Source organism: Rhipicephalus sanguineus, chromosome 4 (assembly GCF_013339695.2).
Source record: "Rhipicephalus sanguineus isolate Rsan-2018 chromosome 4, BIME_Rsan_1.4, whole genome shotgun sequence".
Taxonomy (NCBI): Eukaryota; Metazoa; Arthropoda; class Arachnida; order Ixodida; family Ixodidae; genus Rhipicephalus; species Rhipicephalus sanguineus.
Window position 1 is genome coordinate 72,467,439 of NC_051179.1, and position 21,310 is coordinate 72,488,748.

A 21,310-nucleotide genomic window follows, 5' to 3' on the forward strand; every position below is an offset into this window, starting at 1 on the left:
CCGTCACATACGCTCTTCATAACTATAGCGTTTACTGTAAGTCCGCATCATATATCATTATACATAATATGGGAAGGAGCGAGCTGTACTTCTTGGATTGCATGTTGCGTCCCCTTTTTCAAAAAAGTGGAGAGAGTCTCCCGCCTGGAGTTTGCGATCACCCACGTAGATAAGAAGTGGAGGGGGGTTGAGCGCGACGCGGGGATGCATCGCTGCGAAGCCTTTCAAGGGATGCCGCTGCAAATGAGACAAGAGGCGGCGGGCGCCAGCGTGTGGAACTCATCGTCGTGGCGACCTTTTATTTGTCCCGTCCGCGGAAGCCATTCAACAGAAGCGAAGTGTTTGTACGGCATCCTTTTGCGAGCGGCTCTTCTTACTTCCTTCAGTGATCCTATAACACGTTTTCGTGAAGCCTTCGTTTTGTATGCAGCTGTTGGGACTCATGGAATTTTACTGTATATACTCCGATGGCGGGTCGCTGATTAACAAAACTATGTTCGTTGCCTGGCATTGAAGCTTTATTGTTATTTTAAGTAACTTAATTTTATTTTACGCATGCGCGAAAGATCCCGGAGAAACATTACATGGTAGGTGGACAGTCAAAAACTGCGGTTCGCGGATAACACGTCATACACGTCAAATAATGTATTTGCGTTGCTTTTTTTAAACGGGGCAAAGTCATCTGTTGTGTGGCGGTGTGGGCGAGGAGTTATTTCTAGTATTGTGCCATACGTACGCCAAAATGCTTCTTCAACGTCCTTAACTCCTTTGTACGTTGTAGGTGTGAGATGCCCGATACGCTAGTTCAGTACGTTGATTATCTGGTAACACTGAACTGAAAAAAAAAAAAAGAAGCACACTATAATAGAGGTACCCACATTATGTGGCGGGAGGCAAAGTCGTTTCACGTCGAATCGTGTTAACGCGATAGCGTTAAGGAACCCGTTTCTCAGAAGTTTCGGTGTCGGCGTCATTGGTTGCGCGCGGAAACTCAGCGTTGTCTGTGAGCGAAAATTCGAGATAGCTGCTTATAAACAAATAATAATAAATCTTCGGTTCGAGTTGAAATCGAACCCAGGCCGTCTGCGTGGCAAGCAGGTGTTCTTCCACAAAGCCACGCCATTGCTCGGAACTCCTTTCGAAAAAAAAAAAAAAAAAAACCTACACGAGTGTCATGTATGCGAGAAGTCTCCTTAACGCATGTAATGTTGCATGTCAGAAGCGTATAGAATCGCACCTGGCGTCAAGACATGTGAGTTGCACAACGAGTGAGGGGTTTAAAGGCCCACCCGTTACAAAGCTCTCAGGCATATTTAATCTTCATCAGCAGCAAAAGGATCAACAAAGTGAGCAGCTGCGTAGGTTCGCGTGTTGCCTTACGGACGCGTAGTGGGTACTTCGATGATTCGCCAAAGGAAGAATTATGCCGTAGTGGGCACTTCGCAACTGTACTTGCAGTAGGCGTTGTAGGATAGTTTGGAATGGCTAATGCTACGCACGTTCTTCTTCTTCTTCTTTTTTTTTTCGGCGTGGCTGAGGTGTCCATCCAGAAGCGAGGCGAGGCTACCGATTGAGGAGGTGATGCGAACGGGGCCCGATGACGCTATTGCGTTCTACTATCAAGCGTCCTCGAACATTTTTTTTTTACTGAGCCTCACACATGCCTGGTGAATAAAGAGATGTCTAGAAGAAAACATTGATGGACAAGGGAAAAGAATGCGGTCTCCTTTGTTGTCTTTTTTCTATGTTTCTTATTTTATTTCTTATTTTGCTCATAGCGGTGGCTTCCGAGCCCCCGTGTGTAAGCTGTTACGTATCTTATATGATTGTTCTTCAGTGTTATTGAGTGCTGTGCTCCTTGCTGCTCATACCTCTGGTGTCCCACATGCCACTCGGAATGCCTAACTTATATGCGCCCTTCTCTGTCCGATTGCAGCGGGACCCCGTGTGGCAGCGGCTGCGCAGCCAGCGCGTGTGCCGCGCCTGCCCCGTCCCGTGGTGCCCGGTAGCATGAGGTAGCAGGCCAGCGCAGCCCAGCGCCTTCCTCCTCCTCCTCCTCTTCCCTCCTGGTCCTCCATTGCCACCGACTCGTGGCAATGCGCAGCGCCGTGCTGCTGCCCAGGCCCACCCGGCGGTGGGTGGTGCTGTGCGCCGCCTGCCTGCTCGCCGCCTTCCTCTGCTACACCTTCCTCGGTTCCTGCCGATCGGGAAACTTCGGCCTCACATACGTCGCACCAGAGGTCGGTGACACCACCCATTTCTTCTAATTACTGACTTTCTTATACGAAAGCTTGGCTAATCTTAAAGGGACGTTAAAGAGAAAACCGTATCAGTAAATTACTCTTTCACAATGCCGAAATCACCACGCTTACCGCGAGAAGACGCCTGGTAAACGAGAAAACTGCGCGAAAAGAAAAGGCGGGTGGCGACGCCACCATGAAGTACCCGCACCAATCGCCACGTCGTCACAGATTTTTGACGGCGTCTACTAGGACCTACGTCGTTTCTAATTGGTAACAACGAAGTACATTGTCGTCTGAGGGGGCCAGAGACTTAGCATACGAAGCTTCGGGAAATTTCATTGGGCCAATGTCGCCAAAAATATGAGAAATGCTCTTTGAAATTCGTGATGTCGTGCCCGGAGATTTCGGCGCGAAATTTAAAAATGAGACTTTGACCTTGATTTTATCCTTTGTTATTAAAGGTATGATTGTGAAATTAACGACGTTAGAGTTTTCAGGGTGAAATTCGTCAATCGAAACCGATTCGTTGTTTCACTTTAGTGCCCCTTTAAGTCACATATACTCGCGATGGTCTGGCGAGGAAGTGCGATAGAAGACGCATAGAAGTAGGTTCTATTTCATCTGGGGTGACAGCGCAAGACAGCCTGGGGGAAAACCCTTTAAGAATCAGGGACAAATGCTGAAGAGCCACAGAGCTAGCTGCCTTACATGCGCGGGCCACACTCTGCACCGCACATGTCATGATAACATCCTTGCTTCGCAGACGCATGCCGCGATCAAAGAGGCCAGGACGGCGGGATCGGCCAGGTCTGTTATGACACTGAATAGAGGCCGCAGCACAAGAAAAAAAAAATGAACAGATATTTGACCTTATAATACTCGCGCTGTTACCCAATATTGACGTTTAGCCGAATCGTTGGAATGTCATTTTAGTAGATGTTGTGTTGAACGTTAATATACGAGGATGTTGCAGACGTTGAATGGACCTCGTGTAGTCACCGGAAAAGATATTCGTACCTCAGTGTACTTGAAGTAAATTGGTGATCGTTATGCCGATCATAATCAGGAACCTGTTAACGCTGTTGCTACCTGTAAGATGAGACGCACGATGGTGATAACTCATACTCCGGGAGAAGTACATCCGGCTTTACGCAAGAGTGCGTCACTTGACATTCGTGTTATTGAAGTGATCGCCGACTGTTTTCTGGTTGTGCAGCGCTTCGTGTGGGGCCGCAACATGGAGAAGCTTCACTACGACCGGCACATGCCGCTCATCTTCATCGGCGGCATGCCCCGCAGCGGCACGACGCTCATACGGGTGCTGCTGGACGCGCACCCGGATGTTCGCTGCGGCGAGGAGACGCGCATCATCCCGCGTCTGCTGTCGCTCAAGCAGCAGTGGTCCAAGAGCCCCACCGAGGTGCAGCGACTCATCGAGGGGGGCATCACGGACGACGTGAGTTTTTATCTCTTTCGACCCCGTTTCAACGAAAGAACGAGGCACATTGAACTTTATTGAGTGCTTCCCAGTCAGATACTCATCGTGGTTGCTACAGTCCAGTTCACCGATTGTTAGACGTGCAGCCCGAGTCCACAGGATGTTTTTATTTCCCAGCCTATGTGCATACCTTGTATTCAGATTTCCACTGCGTGTGAATATGCGAGAACGTCATGTTTGTACAGTTGTGCTGGTCGCGGTTACTAACTTCTCAATATTCCAATGCTTCTTTTTTGTTAAATATCATAGTAAATGTTTTATATCGACTTTACCTTTGGCATGTGAACTGTGAATGCAGCAAATGGGCGCAGTGAATCTCACGCGAATGCAATGAACAACTCCGGTAAGAAGTACGGAAATTAGTGATGTTTAAAAAAATACAGTGAGACACCAGAGACGTCAAGCAAATTCTAGTATTTTCGAAACCAGTACCAGAATTTGATTGATTGATTGATTGATTGATTGATTGATTGATTGATTGATTGATTGATTGATTGATTGATTGATTGATTGATTGATTGATTGATTGATTGATTGATTGATTGATTGATTGATTGATTGATTGATTGATTGATTGATTGATTGATTGATTGATTGATTGATTGATTGATTGATTGATTGATTCCTTTTGTTAAATAGAAAAATGGCACTGTGGCCTCAGTTTCACAGAGCAACAGCGTACACGGGAGCACAGTTTACGTCTGTTGACGCCTGCCGAATGCGCAAGCTCTCACAAGTACAGCGACGTCTGCACATGAGCTTGCCCTGGGGCTTATTCATATTTGCAAACGTGTGTTACGAGAGTCCAAGTGCTGGGCTCCCTTGCCCCTCTATTCACTGCAATCGCATACCAGATGCTATGTGGTCGTGCTTGTACGACAATACAACTTGCATTTTCATTGATGTTCTGTCGCCTGTCGGCAATTATTATATTGGGCGGCTTCCTTCTTCTTGGTTTGATATTTAGATATTTTGATTTGCTTCATGTTTCTTTATGAATATCTCTATCCCCAACTCGAAAAAGGAGAAAAGGAATGGGACTCCATTACACGTATACTGCTAAAGCCTGAAGTGTTGTTTACGCCTACTTAATAGCGAGTTTTAGTGCTGCGTATGTTGCACACGAAAAGGCGTTGCGTACGTAAGGACGCCACGTCACGCATAGAGCACATGCGTAGGATCTCTGCTCATGCGCACTATGCGAAACGTAACGTTCTTACGTACGCAGCGCCGTTATGGTCACAACGTACTCCGTATTAAAACTTCCTAGTAGATTTTAGTGCCGGGGACCCCAAGCCGCTTGCGCACGAACGCTCTTTCGTTTCTTTTACTCCCAACCGCACCGATGGAGAATGCAAAGGAACGGAAGGACTTACGTACGCAAGCCACTTCGGGGCCCCGGCACTAAAACCCTATATTAATATTGTTGCATACACGGCAGTCCGTGCGTTTCCCATCCTGACGTTCACGTTCTTAAGTGCGGGTGTGTTTGCCTGCTGTGATGACGTACAGCGGTGAGCACTGTTAGGGGGAACACGCGAGGGCGTGGCCGACGGCACTGCCAGCGCCGCATACCAGCCATCGTTGGAAACATTGCACATGCGCAGCATGTGCTTTTCGATACACTCTTTCCACCGCGCCCACCACGTGATGAATACGCTTGTTGTGGATACGCTTGTGTGCGCGCGATGAAAAGATTATTTCGTAGAACGCGTGATGCGCATGCGCAATGTTTCCAGCGATGACCGTTACGCGGCGCTGCCAGTGCCGTCGGCCACGCGCTCGCGTGTTCACCCTAACAGTGCTCACCGCTGTACGTGTAATGTGCTCGGGGAACCGACTTAGACTTTTTCTGTGTGGGATGTAAAACTACGCCCACTCTCCTCATTGGGACGCAGGTTATGGATGCGGCCATGACGGCGTTCATCCTGGAGGTGATCGTGCGGCACGGCAAGCCGGCGCCGCGGCTCTGCAACAAGGACCCGTTCACACTGCGTGCCGCCGTCTACCTGCACAAGCTGTTCCCGCAGGCCAAGTTCCTGCTCATGATACGCGACGGCCGGGCGGTCGTCCACTCCATCATCACGCGAAAGGTACGCCCACTTCCCCCCTGCTCTCGTTCTTTTCATAATGTTCTTGTCTCGTTTTCTTTTTTAGTTGGAAAAGTGGCAAGGGACGTGAGAACGCGTTAGGGTGTCTTTATTGAAGCTCGCTTGACTTTTGAAAAAGTGGCGGCGTTTGATTCACGAGTTTCCGTTCGCACTTGGCGTATTTGAATATATCAGCTTAGTCTGAATTGTTTGTTTGGGGGGGGGGGGGGTCTTAAAGTGTGTCGTCTTTCTCAGCTTCTTATGTGCGTGCTTTCATGTATGTGCGTACGTGCTTGTGATTGTACATGTGTGAGAGAAAGAGAGGGGGGGGGGAGCAACGACCTATTCATGCGTGGATGTTGCGCTGTCTGAAAGGCAGTGTGCAAACGAATTCGGACTGATTCATTGCTACGACCTTTACCGAAATTAACCACGCTGGAACTGCTATGTTAATAGAGATGTTCGGCCGCATTAATAGCAGCCTAACGGTGAAGCTCTCTTGCCGTTAAGTGTAACCCTCAAGCACAATCCCGCTAGAGGTTTCCCGTTATGAACTACGTTCTGTTAACTGAAGTGTTCTGCCGCATTAAGAGGAGCCTAACAGTGAAGCCAGTGAATATAACCCGCGAGCACACGCACGGTTCATTTTTCCTGTTGTGAAATACTTTGTGATGAGTGAGATTCTTTGCCGCATTAAGAGTAGCCTAACAGTGATCATTAGAGACCGGATTGTAGGCAAATGCCTATTTGGTTCCTTGCGCTCCCATCGCGCCATTTTGATATATGAGCATGAATTAGAGGTTAAGAAAGGCTTTTATAGTGTTTTTATAGTGCCTATAAATGCCTATTTGTGGCGTTCGTGCCTAAATGCTTACAAACGCCTATAAATGCCTATTTTGAAAACTTCCGCGCTTATATGAACGCTATTTAGCCTCAAGTTTCGCTCCCGGGTGCTGTTTGAGGCCGTTATTCATGTTACCGCGTAAGATTGACTGTTAGGAACTCTGTGGGGTTCAACCAACTCCCGGAAACGGCCGCTAGCAGCAGTGAAATGGGACGTGCCGGCGAGCATACGCCACCGCGCTGACATGGCGCGAGCGGTTGGCGAATGCGAAATTGCGGAGAGTCGTGAGTGGAGGGTAAAGAGCAAAAGAAGAAAGAAAATTGGGATGTGCACGCGGCTTTTCTTTGGTTTGTAATTTACTTTTTAAGGTGTTCACCACAAGGGGAGAAACTGGTTCTACGCGATCCGACCCAGCCGTTAGGAAAAATTCCTTCCTTGTGGTCTTTTAACGATATGAATGTCTGCTCCTCTTCTACCCTTAATAGTCATGCCGAAAAGAAAGGCACACAGGAGTGTGTTGATTTGACAGCGGACACTTGACTCACCATGCTACTGAATTAAGCGGAGGGTGTTCTGCAAAGCGTAACGGACAAGGGACAGTTGCACGTCTACGTTCAACTGTTGGTGCCTGTGTACCACCTTAAGCAGCATTTTTTCCCCTCTCATAAATAGAGGTCGCGCACGTCTTCCTTTGAAATTATTTGCATCTATGTAAAAATTTATTGTGCCTATAGTTACGACATTGGAGGCCTAAAGTGTTGTTCTGCCTGCCTATTTTTGGCGCCTAATTACTGCCTAAAAATCGGCCTCTCGTGATCATACTTGCCGGTGAATTTAACCCGCCAATACAAGGTTTGGCTGATGTTCCCAGTTGTGGAATGCGTTGTGTTAAGTGAGACGCTTTGCCGCACTGAGAGTAGCTTAACAGTGAAGCATGCTTGCCGGTGAATATAACACGCCAACGCAAGGTGTGGCTAATTTTGCCTGTTGTGTAAGATATGTTGTCCTAATTGAGATACTCCGCAGCTCTGGGAGTAGCCTAGCAGTGAAACATGCTTGCCGGTGAATATAAACCGCCAACAAGGTTTGGCTGATGTTTTTAGCTGTGGAATGCGTTGTGTTGAGTGAGATGCTTTTCCGCACCGAGAGTAGCCTAACAGTGAAGCACGCTTGCCGGTAAATATAACCCGCCAGCAGAAGGTTTGGCTAATGCTTCCTGTTTCTAGAATACGTTGTGGTAATTAAGATACTCCGCGGCTCTGAGAGTCGCCTAACAGTGGAGCATGCTTGCCGGTGAATATAACCCGCCAGCATAAGCTTGGTTCACTTTTTCCGTTGGGGAATGCGTTGCGCTGAGATGCTTTGCCGAATAAGTTTAGCCTAACAGTGAAGCATGCTTACCGGTGAATTTAACCTGCCAGCACAGGGGTTGGCTGTTGATTCCTGCTGTGAAATCCGTGATATACGTTGTGTTAAGATGCTTTGACACAGTGAGAGTAGCATAGCAGTGAAGCATGCTTGCCTTTGAATATAGTGCACCAGCACAAGGGTTGGCTGCTGATTTGTGTTGAGAAATACGTTTTGTTGAGATACTCCGCCACAATGAGAGTAGCCTAACGGTGAAGCATGCTTGCCGGTGAACATAACCCGCCAGCAGAAGGCTTGGCTGAGGTTTCCAGTTGTGGAATGTGTTGTGCTTAGTGAGATGCTTTGCCGCATTGAGAGTAGCATAACAGTGAAGCACGCTTGCCGGTAAGTATAACCCGCCAGCATAATAAGCTCAGTTAATTTTCCTTGTTGTAAAATGCGTTGTGTTCAGTGAGATGCATTGCCGTATTAAGATTAGAGTAACAGTGAAGCATGCTTGTCGGTGAATTTAACTCGCCAGCACAAGGCGTGGCTGCTTATTCCTCTTGTGAAATACATTGTGTTGAGATATTCTGACGCACTCAGAGTAGCGTAAGAGTGAAGCATGCTTTGCGGTGAATATAATCTACCAGTAAAATGTTAGCTGCTGATTCGTATTGATAAATACGTTGAGGTGAGATACTCTGCCGCATTGAGAGTAGCCTTGCAGTGAAGCACGCTTGCCGGTGAATATCACTCGCCAGCACAAGGCTTGTTTGATGTTTCCTATGTTGTGGAATACGTTGGCTTAATTTAGATACTCCGCTTCTTTTGCGCACTTAAGCGTTGTGATACAACACCTCTTAATTGCCTTTAGTTTTTTGAGCCCCGTGTAATATGTGGCGAATTTCTTTTGTATTGAAGCCGGAGCTCATCGTGTGTCTTAAATATCTTCGATTGTGAACCTCCTAATTGATAGCGACTGAACTTGTCGCATCCGATATGCTAAGTCTGATGTCCTAGCCACACGCCCACAATAGCTGAAATTAAGTTTAACCTTAAGGGTATTAAAATTTTTGTTGGAGTTGTAGATACAATTAATTTTTTTTTATTTGATGAAAGCCACGTGAACACTCAAGAAGTACTAATACTCAGATGCACGGTAAGGTCGATGACTTTCCTGTTGAAACATCTGCAAACTTCACGAAAACTTGAATGCGAGATAGTTAAGAAGGCAACACATCTAAATAGATTGAAATCGGTGCCTTTTGTGTCTGTTTGCCATTGACCACATCGTGTCCTGCGCGTCATACGCTCTAATTTTCTGATCTGAGGCTTAGGGTGATTGCTCATGCACGCGCCTTCCGCACGGATGCAGGTGACGATCACGGGCTACGACCTGTCCGACTACCGGCAGTGTCTGAAGCGCTGGAACGCCGCCATGTACTCCATGTACAACCAGTGCCAGCAGCTCGGGCCCAGCATATGCATGCCCGTGTACTACGAGCAGCTGGTGCTGCACCCCAAGCCCTGGTTGCAGCGCATTCTCGCTTTCCTCGACGTGCCCTGGAACGATTCTGTGTTGCACCACGAGCAGATCATCAACCAGTCGGGCATATCACTCTCCAAGTAAGTTCTTGGGGTGCTCCATTTGGTGGGACATCCTTCCTCAGGACACAGCACAAAAACAGAGCAACACAGAGGCACAGTTTTGCCATTTCTGGAAGGTGGGGTGGGGCGGGGAGAGTAGCCGTGCGAATGCCGAGCCAATGTAGCTGTGCCTTGTGGAACGCATGTAAATAGATGACTCAGTGTTGCGATCAAAGTTAGGAAGTCAATTTATGCATGTGTAGGGAAGAAGAAGATCATATGCGGCAGTGGGCCACGACCTTAGCTGAAAGAGCCGAGCGCGAGCTGTTGGCGTTTGGACTGTGATTCTTGTGTTGGTTTTCGCCGCCCGCCTTCAGCGTCCGTGAGCCTGCTTCTCAAGGGCTACAAACAATAAACCCCGTTCCAGAGTGGTGGAGGTGCTGGGTACTCAACCTGGAACTCCGAAACGGGAGACTGCCCGCTCCCCTAGAAATGGCCGACGAAACCACCCAGCAAGGCACGGCCCAACCTCCGATGGTCATCATGCCCACTGCGCTACGCCTGCGCGATCCACCTTTCTTTGACGGCACCGATGAACAAGACGTTGAAGATTGGCTGTCGACATTCGAAAAGGTGGGCGCGAGCAACATGTGGGACGATCCGTCGAAACTTCAATATGTGTCCTTCTACTTGAAAGAGGTTGCAATCCTCTGGTTTCACAACCACCAGTCGGAATTCGCCACTTGGAGTGCCTTCAAGCAACGCATTGCCGATGTGTTCGGTCGCCCCGAGGTACGGAAGCTCCGTGCTGAACAGCGCCTTCGAGGTCGTGCACAGCTGCAGGGAGAAGGCTTCACAAGTTACATCGAAGACGTGCTGGACTTGTGCAAGCGCCTTAACCCTTCGATGAGTAAAGGAGACAAGATCAAACACATCTTGAAGGGGATAGACGACGACGCGTTTCAGATGTTGCTGGCCAAGGACCCAAGGACCGTGTCTGAATTAGTCGCCACTCTCTGCCAGAGTTTCGACGAACTGCGGAAACAATATGGGTCTTGGCGCGGCGAGCAGCGGCTACAGACAACACACTCGCGGCGTTGACCATCGGTGGTGAGCACAACACGCTGCTGTCAGAAATCAAACGATATGTGCGCGAGGAAGTGGCTCGACAACTGTTGTGCCTGTCGTACTTACCAACAACGGAAAACGCTACTGAGCGTGTCGCGCCCGCCATCCGACTGGTTATACAGGAGCAGGTCTCCGAGGCACTGCCGTGCGCCTCTCAGCCAACACCTGTCGCCGCGCCACTGAGTTATGCGGCCGTTGCTGCTACTCCACCGCGACCTCTGCCTGTGTCGACTGCCCAACCTGTGCGAGCGCCAACGACATCATTTCCTGGTACACAGCAGTGCTATAACGGAAACCCCTGGCGCACACTTGACAATCGCCCAATCTGCTACGCATGCGGGTACCCAGGCCATGTCGCGCGCTTCTGTCGCCGGCGCTTCGCAGCGACCCCGGCTGTACCGAGATATTCCAACTACTCTTTCCGGGCCCCGTACGACGCGCAACGAGAACTGCCCCCTCAACGTGACCGACTACCAGCTGAACGTGACCCGCTACCAGCCGACCGAGACCGCCAACCTGCTCACGAGTACCGATCATTCGCTCCCCGTCGCTCACCCTCACCACGGCGCCGTTCTCTGTCACCCCTGCGTCGCCGACCGAAACCCCTGGAGATGGAAAACTGACTGCCGCAGCTCCGGAGGCACGAGCTGCGTCGTCGTCACATTGTACAAGTCCTCGCCTGTCCCCCGCCAATGTTATAGAAGTGTTTGTCGAAGGTTTACGAACTCTCGCGCTTGTTGACACCGGTGCTGCCATATCTGTGATGAGCCGAAAACTTTGCCACTCCATACGAAAAGTAACGACGCCGCCTTTCGAGTTTTCACCGAGTACAGCGAGTGCGCAACAAGTTCGACCGGTTGGAGCATGTACGGCCAGAGTCATTATTCAGGATGTATTGTATGACATGAAGTTTCTCGTGTTGACCACATGTTCTCACGACGTGATACTCGGATGGGATTTCTTGTCGCGCCACCACGCCGTCATTGACTGCGCTCGTGCTCAGGTGGAACTTTCGGTGTTTTCCGATGCCCCGTCCACTGGCACTGAACGACCTCACATTGGCAAGCTCCGTGTTACCACCGACACTGACGTTCCTCATCTCAGTGCCATCATTGTCCCTGTCTATCGCACTGAATTTTCTGGCTCCACCGTTGTGTTCGCGCCATCTGACATTTTCAGTCACCGCCACGGTACGTCTCTGCCATATGCTCTTCTGCCACCTCACCAAGATGCAACTGGAATTGTCGTTTGCAACCCCAGCTTATGCCCTCTCACCTTACATACTCACGAGACGCTTGGCCACGTTCAACCTGTAGACGACAATTGTATAGTGCCCATTGAATGCCACGAAACTGGCCAAAAACTTCAATTGAACGCTGTCACACCTCGTTTTACGCCGGATGACATCTCCTCGGATATATTCAACCGCTTCATTGACAGCAAGCTTCCTCCGGATCAATGCGAACAGCTTATCACCCTTCTGCATGAATTTCGAGATTCGTTCGACCTTCCGCAGAAGGCACTGAGTCAAACGAACACAGTTGCTCATACAATCCACACTGTAACTCACCCTCCTTTGCGTCAACCGCCCTACCGTTTATCAGCGAAGGAACATACTATAATTGCGGAGCAAGTCGATGACATGCTTCAGCGCGGCGTCATCACGCCTTCTTCCAGTCCGTGGTCTTCCCCTGTTGTACTAGTTAGGAAAAAGGATGGTTCGATTAGGTTTTGTGTGGACTACCGACGACTGAACAAAATTACGTGGAAAGATATCTGCCCTCTTTCCCGCATTCACGACACCATCGATTGCCTACAAGGTGCCGAATTCTTTTCTTCACTGGACTTACGTTCGGGTTACTGGCAGGTCCTGATGGCAGAGTGTGACCGACCCAAGACAGCGTTTGTTACGCCAGACGGCCTATATGAATTCACGGTAATGCCATTTGGTCTGTGCAATGCACCTGCAACTTTTGAACGGATGATGGACAGCATTTTATGCGGCCTAAAATGGCAGATATGCTTATGCTACCTTGATGATGTCGTCGTCTTTTCCCCAGATTTTCCTAAACACATCGACCGTTTGCACACCATTCTTTAGTGCCTTACTAAGGCAAAACTTCAGCTTAATCTGAAGAAGTGCTGCTTCGGGGCTCGCCAACTCACTATACTTGGCCATGTTGTTTCAAAGGATGGAATCCTCCCGGACCCGGACAAACTTCGTGCAGTAGCCGAGTTTCCGAAGCCGACTTCACTCAAAGAACTTCGGAGCTTCATCGGCTTGTGCTCACATTTTCGTCGTTTCGTCCATAACTTTGCATCGATAATAGCACCACTTACACAACAACTGGCTGGCCCCGCTAATCTTTCTAACTGGACCACAGCATGTGACAAAGCCATCCGTACACTGCGCCGCCTGCTTACGTCACCACCCATTCTGCACCATTATGACCCAACTGCTCCGACAGAAGTGCATATAGACACTAGTGGCGCTGGTCTTGGCGCGGTATTCGCGCAACGTAACCCCGTTCCACATGGTTCATTCTTGAAGAATACGACAAATTCAGAATCGGATACCAGTCATTAGAGCTGCCTAATTAAGGTGTTAGGTCAAAGCAGGAAAGGGGAGCAGTAGCACCCCTGTGTCTCCCCTCGCTCCTTCCACTAGCGACAGTTATGGACGAAAAACATGCGTGTAAAGTGTAGACACTATCAGTATTAGTGCAAGCAAACACTGATGCTTAGCTGAATTGATAGTCATTCTGCCTTTCATTTCTGCTGCACTGTGAATAGCAGATTGATGCAGTCAGAGAGAGCCTTTGCTGACTTTACTGGTGCAAAACACCTTTGTTTGATTAAAGTTAGTCCAGTATACCAGCAGGATAGGCCTAAGTAGAGGAGGCAGTACACAAGGAAGACTGCTTTATGACGGCTGGCAGAACACCCCTATACACCTTCAGATGCGGAATTTACGAAGATGCATGCTCTTCATGTAGCAAACACAACATAACTAAGCAATGAGTTTTATAGTTCTTAGTTACGGAAGGTCTTAGGTTCACAAACACATTGCATTGTAATGTGTTTTTACTAACCATGATATTGAGAAAGTGTTTGTCACTCTAAAAATTGGATATGAAACAAATTCATATGCCATTTGTTACTGCCCCCCTAATTCTTCACGATGATTCATAAATAATCGTCACAATACGATTAGCACTGCGTAGCCACTCGTCGCTGTGTCTTTTTTTGCTTGGGAATTATAATTTTGCCAATAGTTTATGCGCTGAGACCACAACAGCACCTCCAGCCTCATTATTGGCAGCAGAACTCTTGGAGTTGTGCACTCTTTTCCCTCATGCAGCGTGCCAAGTAGCTGACCAGAACTACAGACTGCTCTAATAGCACAATGATTCCTGTGTTAACTGCTCATCCTGACCTTGTCTATGACATCACATGTGACATATCTATCCAGTTTAACCGACCACTCATTGGTGACAATTGACATCAGCCGTTTGCATAAGCTATCAGCTAATAAAACTGAAAACATGAGAAATTATGATAGATCAGGCTTTGATTTTATGAACTGTGAGCTTTCCACCTTCGTTCATAACTTTCTCCCTATTATAATATAATTGGCAATTGAATCTTTCATTCATACGCAGCAGAAACATGCCATAGTCATTATGCCACCATACTGAGCTTCAGGAAAAAGTAACAGTCGAATTGGGAAAAAAAATAGAAGAGATTTTGCATTTCTTCACCTCTTTCCTTCAGCACTTTCTCTTTCTTCCAATCATGAACCAACTAGCTGAAGCTTGTATGCTGTTACCGATAGACAGAGATTTTGATGCCGAATGTTATTCGGGGCCTTAGAGTACTTGCGGTAATTTATTTATTTATTCAAAATGCCTTACAGGCCCATTAAAGGGCATTGAGTAAGGGGGGCATCAGTATATACATTGCAAAAAAATACAGACAAAAAGTAAAAAACAAAGAACAAAAAAAACAAAAAAAGAAAAAAATACAAATGATAAACAGCAAGGTGCAACAAAGTTATACAATAGAAAAACGCAACGAAATCAGGTTATCACGAAAAGTTTCACGATTAGAGATGGATACAATGTGATCAGGAAGGCCGTTCCAATGTGCTATGGCTCGAGGTAATGGTGATGAGTTAAATGCCTGTGTGTGACCATGAATGCGCATGAAACTACATGCGTTGTGAATGCGTCAAGATGTGTGCAGAGCAAGATGAAGCGGCAAACAGTGGAATTTGTTACTGTAGTTGTACCTATGAAATAAACATAAAAGGGCAATGACGCGTCGTTGATCCAGTGACATGAATGCAAGGTCTTGTTTTATTAGGGTGATGCTTGAATGATAGTTGTAGTTACCGGCGATGAATCTCACGGCCCTATTCTGGACAGCTTCCAACGTACGGATAAGGTAATCTTGATGTGGTGACCATGTGGATGAAGCATACTCTAATTGTGGGCGAACATAAGTTAGATATGATAATGCGCAACAGACTTATCCAGTACATTGTAATGCTTGCTGTTGACGATCCTCTCACACTTTACCTGCACGTTTCTTGTGCAGGCTCGAGCGTTCCACGGACCAGGTGATCAAGCCTATCAACTTGGAGGCACTGAGCAAGTGGGTCGGCCAGATCCCGGAGGACGTTGTGCGCGACATGGCCAAAGTGGCACCCATGCTGTCCGAGTTGGGATACGACCCAATGGCCAACCCTCCAAACTATGGTCGACCCGACTCATTCGTGCTCAATAACACGCTACAGATCAAGCGCGAGACAGCCGAGTGGCGCGCTCGAGAGCTGGAGCTGGCTCAGCACCGCGATGCCATTCGTCGTGGTGCCATAAGACGCAAGGTTGAGGAAGATGCTACGTCTAGGACATCCACACCTTAGGAAAAGAAACTGAAGTGTGTTTGACTTCAAAGACTTGGAACTTTGCGGCTCCCAGGAGTGCTTTTGTCTAGGAGCACAGCAGTCACTTCAATTTTGTAAAAATGAGGAAAAGAGTTGGAGCGGACAGCCACCTTCTCCAGTCACTTCAGTGCAAGTCGCGTCTGGCTGGCAGCTTTAGTTTATGCCAAAAGGTCGAATGTACAAGACATCAGGTGTTCTTTCAGATCAGCTTTTTTTCTCAAGTGTTATCGCATAAGTTTGTTGGCTTTTCATTATTGGATATAAACATCAGCTGAAGCTTTTGTCAGCTTGATTTGCAGATGGTTCTGTCAAATGGACTCAGAATTAGAAAAAGATGTATTGTGTGAGATCTTTGAATGTCTTTAGCCTGTTTGTATTCATTCACGTGTTTTAAATTGTTCTTAAAGATATTCCGCCGACAGCACAAGAAGTCATTAGACAAGCTGTTGCTTTGCAGTAACTTGGTTATGAAATTACTCTTGAATGGGAGTGTTAACAAGCTTCATGTTCCATAACTTAATCCTTTATCTTTGGTAAAGTACAGCTTACCTGTGTAAACTTGGAAAGAAGGAAAAAAGATAAATTGGTAAATATAGAAGCAGTTACATCGTCTCTGATCTGTGCCGTATGCAGTTGGCCAATTCTGCTTTGTTTTTGCTTGCTCAATTTCCTTGAGCAGCTTCGGATAGTGGCAGTCATTCATTGGAAAAATAGACACGATGGTGAAGAGAGTGTTTGGACCTTGTGTCATCAGCCTTGCACTACTATAGTGCCCTAACTGAAAACTTTCAAAGATCTGATGTGATGCTCTCCAGGTTTGTTATTGCATAACCCACAGTTGGGTTAATGTGCACAATGAAAAAAGAGGTGCACACTGGAATTGCTGTGGCAGAATATGCACATAGAATGTGCATATTTTGATCTGAGCACGCTTCATTCTTTTAAAGCTTTTGTTTTTTTTGCTCATTAAAAGCTGCATTTAATTCATGAACCTCAAGAATTTGTCCATCTTTGTATCTCTAATTACAAGTCCACTAAACTTGAGAATCTCATTTCCAAGTTGCTTTGTGTATTAAGTACTGCTCAGTTTGTGCATTTTCAAAAACTTAAGGGATTTTTATTCACACTGATAATTGGTGCCAGTCCTTGGGTTCTATAATTCATTGGATTTATGGTGTTAGTTTGTCTCTGAACAGTAATGCACTGTGCAGGAATTTTATACAAACTGACATATAAGTATTTCTGCCGGAAGATTATTCTTTAAATCAATGATGGAAAAACTGCTTTATACATATAATTGAGAGTTGTTATGTAGGAAACTCATTATACAACAAATATTCTAACACATACTTCAAGATCAGTTGCACAAACGTGAAGAAAGAGATACTGGCTGGTATAAAGTACTCGTTCTATGTTCATCAGGCGAAATTTTGTGCACACTTTTATGTCAAGGCAACTAATCTTGAACAGCATCCTTTCAGTTTTGTTCTCACAATCTAGCAAATTTAAAGGGGTCAGTCCAGCATAGGTCTGATCTAGTTATTATCAGTACAACTGTTTACACACATTTTTCTATACTGAAATTTATTTTTTGGCAGCTTGGGCTACATTATTATGCCAAACCACTTCATGTTCTGGAAGCTTTAAAGCAGGACATTAAATCGGCTTACTGATATCAAAGCGTTGGATGCATTTCAGCGCTCTGTAATTGCCATGGCAGTCTGCCTGCGCAGCTAAAGACACATATTGTGCAATTGTGCGAGAAGTGATTAGCAAATAAATATAGCTGTGTCTGTTGAGTTAGGAAGAAAAAAAGTCTAAACTTTTTTCTTTTCTTCAAAATTGCTAGGTTATAAATGTGCCATCACACATGGTTTCTCAGCACATTTCTGTCTTGACGGAGAGTCAGAGCTTATTACAGAAGTCAAGCGCTTCTCCAAACACGTGTGATAGAGCCTTACTATGTAAATAGCGGTGTGAATCAAAAGGTGTGCATGATACAGTGCAGCTGTCCTATCGGTGTGCTTGTCTGAGCCCGTTAGTATTTCTTTGCCATTCCTCTTTGCTTTCGTTACGTGCTGCTTTTTAGATGCACTGTGCCGGGCCATGGTTTCTTTTTGATCGACGTCAACTGCTCTGCCTTTACTCAGGAGTCTTTGCCTTTTATTGGCACACTTGTAGCTGTGGACAGGGCATTCTCTATGGGCATGTACAGCCAAAACACCATTCTCGAAGGCAACATTGGCTTGTGTCCTAAAGTAGGCACCAGCACTGAAATGTCATTATGCACTAGAAGGATGTTACGTTTAATCATACATTTTGTTCAAGCATGGAACACAGACATTATCGATCTGATGATGACCCCTTGCTGTTGTAGTCGATAAAGCAGCATCATTCCATTTTGCTTGGCTTATGTTGTCGAGCAGTCCTCTTTTTTCTGCTCATGTTTCAGTGTGAGAATAGGCTCAAAAGTGTTCCTTTTGCGAAGACTGTGATTTCCCATGTACCTTCCTGCCATGTTGGTAACTACATTCTTGACCTGATGCAAGTCCTTGACATGAATGTTTCTTTTCTTTTTTTCTTTTTTTAAAGGAAAAATGCTTCTGCCATCCTTTTTTTATTACCCCTCTGAATCCCCTTGCTGCACTCCAAAGATGTTTGGGAGACATGATGTGCACTTTGAAAAAGAGTTATGCACAAGTTTTTTGTACACTGAGGGGGAGATGAAGTACTGTTCATGCATATATACATATGCGTAGCAGTGCAGGATTTCATCATCTATTTGTGTTTGCCATCATTCAAGGACGGTGAATGCAAATTTTTTTTTTCCTATATTCGCAACAAAAGCGTCGCCCATTGCTTTCAGGAGCTGTGAGATTTGACTGATGTTTTCTGGCAAAGGTGCCAGACCTCGTGAAAATGGTGGTGGGCCAACCGGTGAAAAATTCTTGCGTACAGCATGGACTGTGGTTGTTCAAGAATTTGCTTGGATGGTTGGGTGTATTATATCGGAGTGTGAGTGCATTTCTTGTTTTCTTGTACATGCACTGTTTGTGAAAGGCAGTACTAGTTTGTGGATAAATGTGAATGCTGGTATGTGGAGCTGGTGTATGAAGTGTTGTTTACAAAAAAAATAACGAAATCAAAAAAAAAAGTGTAAAGATAAAACATTGGACGAGCATGTTTGTAGCGGTGCTTAGATTTAGTACATTTGGTTTGTACCTGTGGCTGTACTGCTGCCTGGGTGTTTTGAATCGCTCGGGGTGTTTTGAGATGCATACTGAGTATGCCTGTGGTATGGTTGCTGAAGTACTTGGAAGGTTGCATCAAAACAAAAAACATGTTTTTATTCATGCCTAAAGTGGACGTAGCTTATAGTTCTATTAATCAACTGAGCAAGGATAGGCTGGAATGTTTGAACCTCAATGTTTGAACTGAACATTTCAGCTAAATGGGGTTTAGCTAAAAGCAGAGGTGCTGCATTGAGAAGAAGTGTACATTCAAAGTACAGAATTCCTAGTAGTTTGCAGATGACAGTGTAGACCGTGTTACACCTAAAGGCATTGAGGTGTACTTGTTCTCGAGTGTGCGCTTATGTCAAATTTTACAATTTCTTGTTGTGTAAAAATATTGTGTAGATGTGGTTGCGCACACTGTTTTCCATTTATTTTCACCATTTTTCTGGTGCTTCAGTGCACATGTTCAGATATTTGATGTCGTTAGATTGCAGTAATTAAAAAAAAAAGCTTTTTTTTTGCACGTGGGCCGCTATGATTCAGTTTTTCTGCGAGAGTTGACTTGGTTATTATTAATCACCAGTTAAACTGTAGATGGTAGTATAGCTGTACTTTCCAGATGGCATATGTGAAAAACACTTATTACTAGCCAGGGGTCTTGGTGTTCAGAGAAACAGTCTATTCAAGTGTAAATTTCTAGCCTCTCTGTACTATTATTCACTGCATCTGTAAGCGCGTCTGGAGATATCAGAGCCACTTGTTTAGATGAAGCTGTGAATGGTTTGTTCCTTTTTAGTGTTAGAGGCGGGTCAGATGGGAATCTTTGTCGACTAGAGTGGAAATGTAAGATATTATATTAGGAGACAGAGTCTCAAGTGCTTGTGTTTCTCTTTTGTTTTCTTTTCATTCTCAAAGTGCAAGAAAGCGATCTCTTTCTGGTTGCCGACACGAGCAAGTGCCTTTGTTCCTCCAATCCACATATCGTGTGTGCCAACACTTCCTGACCTAAGAGTACCATGTGACTTTGACCTTTTTCTTGTGTAATCAGACAGGTGTACACTCCCTGTATTGTCCTCCATGCCGCTGAAAGTCTGGCTGGGGGTGTGGTTCTGCTAAGGTGCCCGACGCTTGTTGATTATCTGCATTATCAGTGAACACTACAGATCAACTGTTCCCGTGATAGACACTCTGTGCTTTATAGGCATTCAAAGTTTATTAAAAGGTTGACCTTGTCCTCGTAGGGGTACTAATATCTTTGAGCAATGTTGTAAAGAGTTGTGTGCACTGATAAGCAAAAGTAAGCATTGTTTCAGCTGGAGTTTTACATTACTCCATTTTCTGGCTAGAAGCAATGTTATTGCTTGGTACTTCAACACATTTTCTAACAATGACAGTACAACACAAATTGGATTAAAGAAATATCATCATGTCGAAGTCGTATTGACACAGTTTTACTTTATGCACAAGTGATCAAATCACTTTTGACTTGATCACATGCTATGCTGCTCTCTGCATAATGCTGCTGGGATGGCAGCGATAACATATAGAAAAAGACTGTATATATGCAATGTGGTAGTCTTGAGTACATCTATTCAGATATGTCTTGCTCTACGAGCAACGATACTTATTTAGGGTGTGCACTATGTTCCATTGTTGCCAGAACTATTGGGACATTTTCCAAGCAGAGGCTGCGGTGCAGTTGTAGTATGTGCGTGTGGTTCTAAGCTGTCGGAGCACTAGCCAGCCAGACTTTTTGCTACATGGATAACAGCTTTGAAGAACAGGTGCAACACTGTGTTTAGTGTTGACAGTGCTCTAATGTACCCCAACACGGCGCCGTTTGCTTAATTCACTCCTTCCTTTCTAATGTGCCAGTAATACCGTGTTGCGCACAACACACACAGTGATAATTGATGAAGAGCGGTGAACTCTAAAACACTAACATGCGATAGGTTTCTGAAGCTGTCGCACTCTCAGCACTGCATGTGTCACCAGGGAACTCTTTGCACGGTGTGCATAGTGTAACAGTGTTAAGCGCATCTGAGGAGCTATTTTTTTTTTATTTACCTTGAAATTTAACTTTATTGAACACAACTTACCTTGCAACCATGCGCACATTTGACTGACTTCTCATCTTTCCCATTTGGGTGTTTTTTGGGCAGTGCCTCTGTGTTTTTTTTTCTTGTTCTGATCTAACGAGCTCTTTATTATGAGCCTGTCTGCCGCCACTAAGAGGTTTCGCACTTTCCACGTTTAGTGTTTAAATTTGTTGAGAAGTGTTTGTTTCTTGGCCAAAATCTTTTTATGTCACACATGAATGGCCTCTCGAGCCTTTTCCCTTGGCTGTGCCGTTCCACTTCTGGGACCAAGAAAATGCAGTTTTCGT

The 21,310-nt window shown here is 46.0% G+C and overlaps 1 protein-coding gene across 1 annotated transcript; it reads left to right on the forward strand.

The window, feature by feature from the left end:
• Positions 1-1,941: 1,941 nt before the first annotated feature.
• Positions 1,942-19,243, forward strand: LOC119390246 (protein-tyrosine sulfotransferase 1). The gene is made up of 5 exons (XM_037657821.2): positions 1,942-2,240; positions 3,460-3,699; positions 5,640-5,834; positions 9,401-9,651; positions 15,340-19,243. The coding sequence occupies exons 1-5, from the start codon at positions 2,097-2,099 to the stop codon at positions 15,665-15,667; spliced, it is 1,158 nt and encodes a 385-aa protein (XP_037513749.1). The 5' UTR covers positions 1,942-2,096; the 3' UTR covers positions 15,668-19,243.
• Positions 19,244-21,310: the final 2,067 nt, after the last annotated feature.

Coding starts and splice junctions, on each gene's coding strand:
- LOC119390246 (XM_037657821.2), top strand. CDS start 2,097: ATGCGCAGCGCCGTGCTGCTGCCCAGGCCCACCCGGCGGTGGGTGGTG. Junction 5,835..9,400: donor ACTCCATCATCACGCGAAAG/GTACGCCCACTT, acceptor GCACGGATGCAG/GTGACGATCACGGGCTACGA. Junction 9,652..15,339: donor TCGGGCATATCACTCTCCAA/GTAAGTTCTTGG, acceptor TTTCTTGTGCAG/GCTCGAGCGTTCCACGGACC.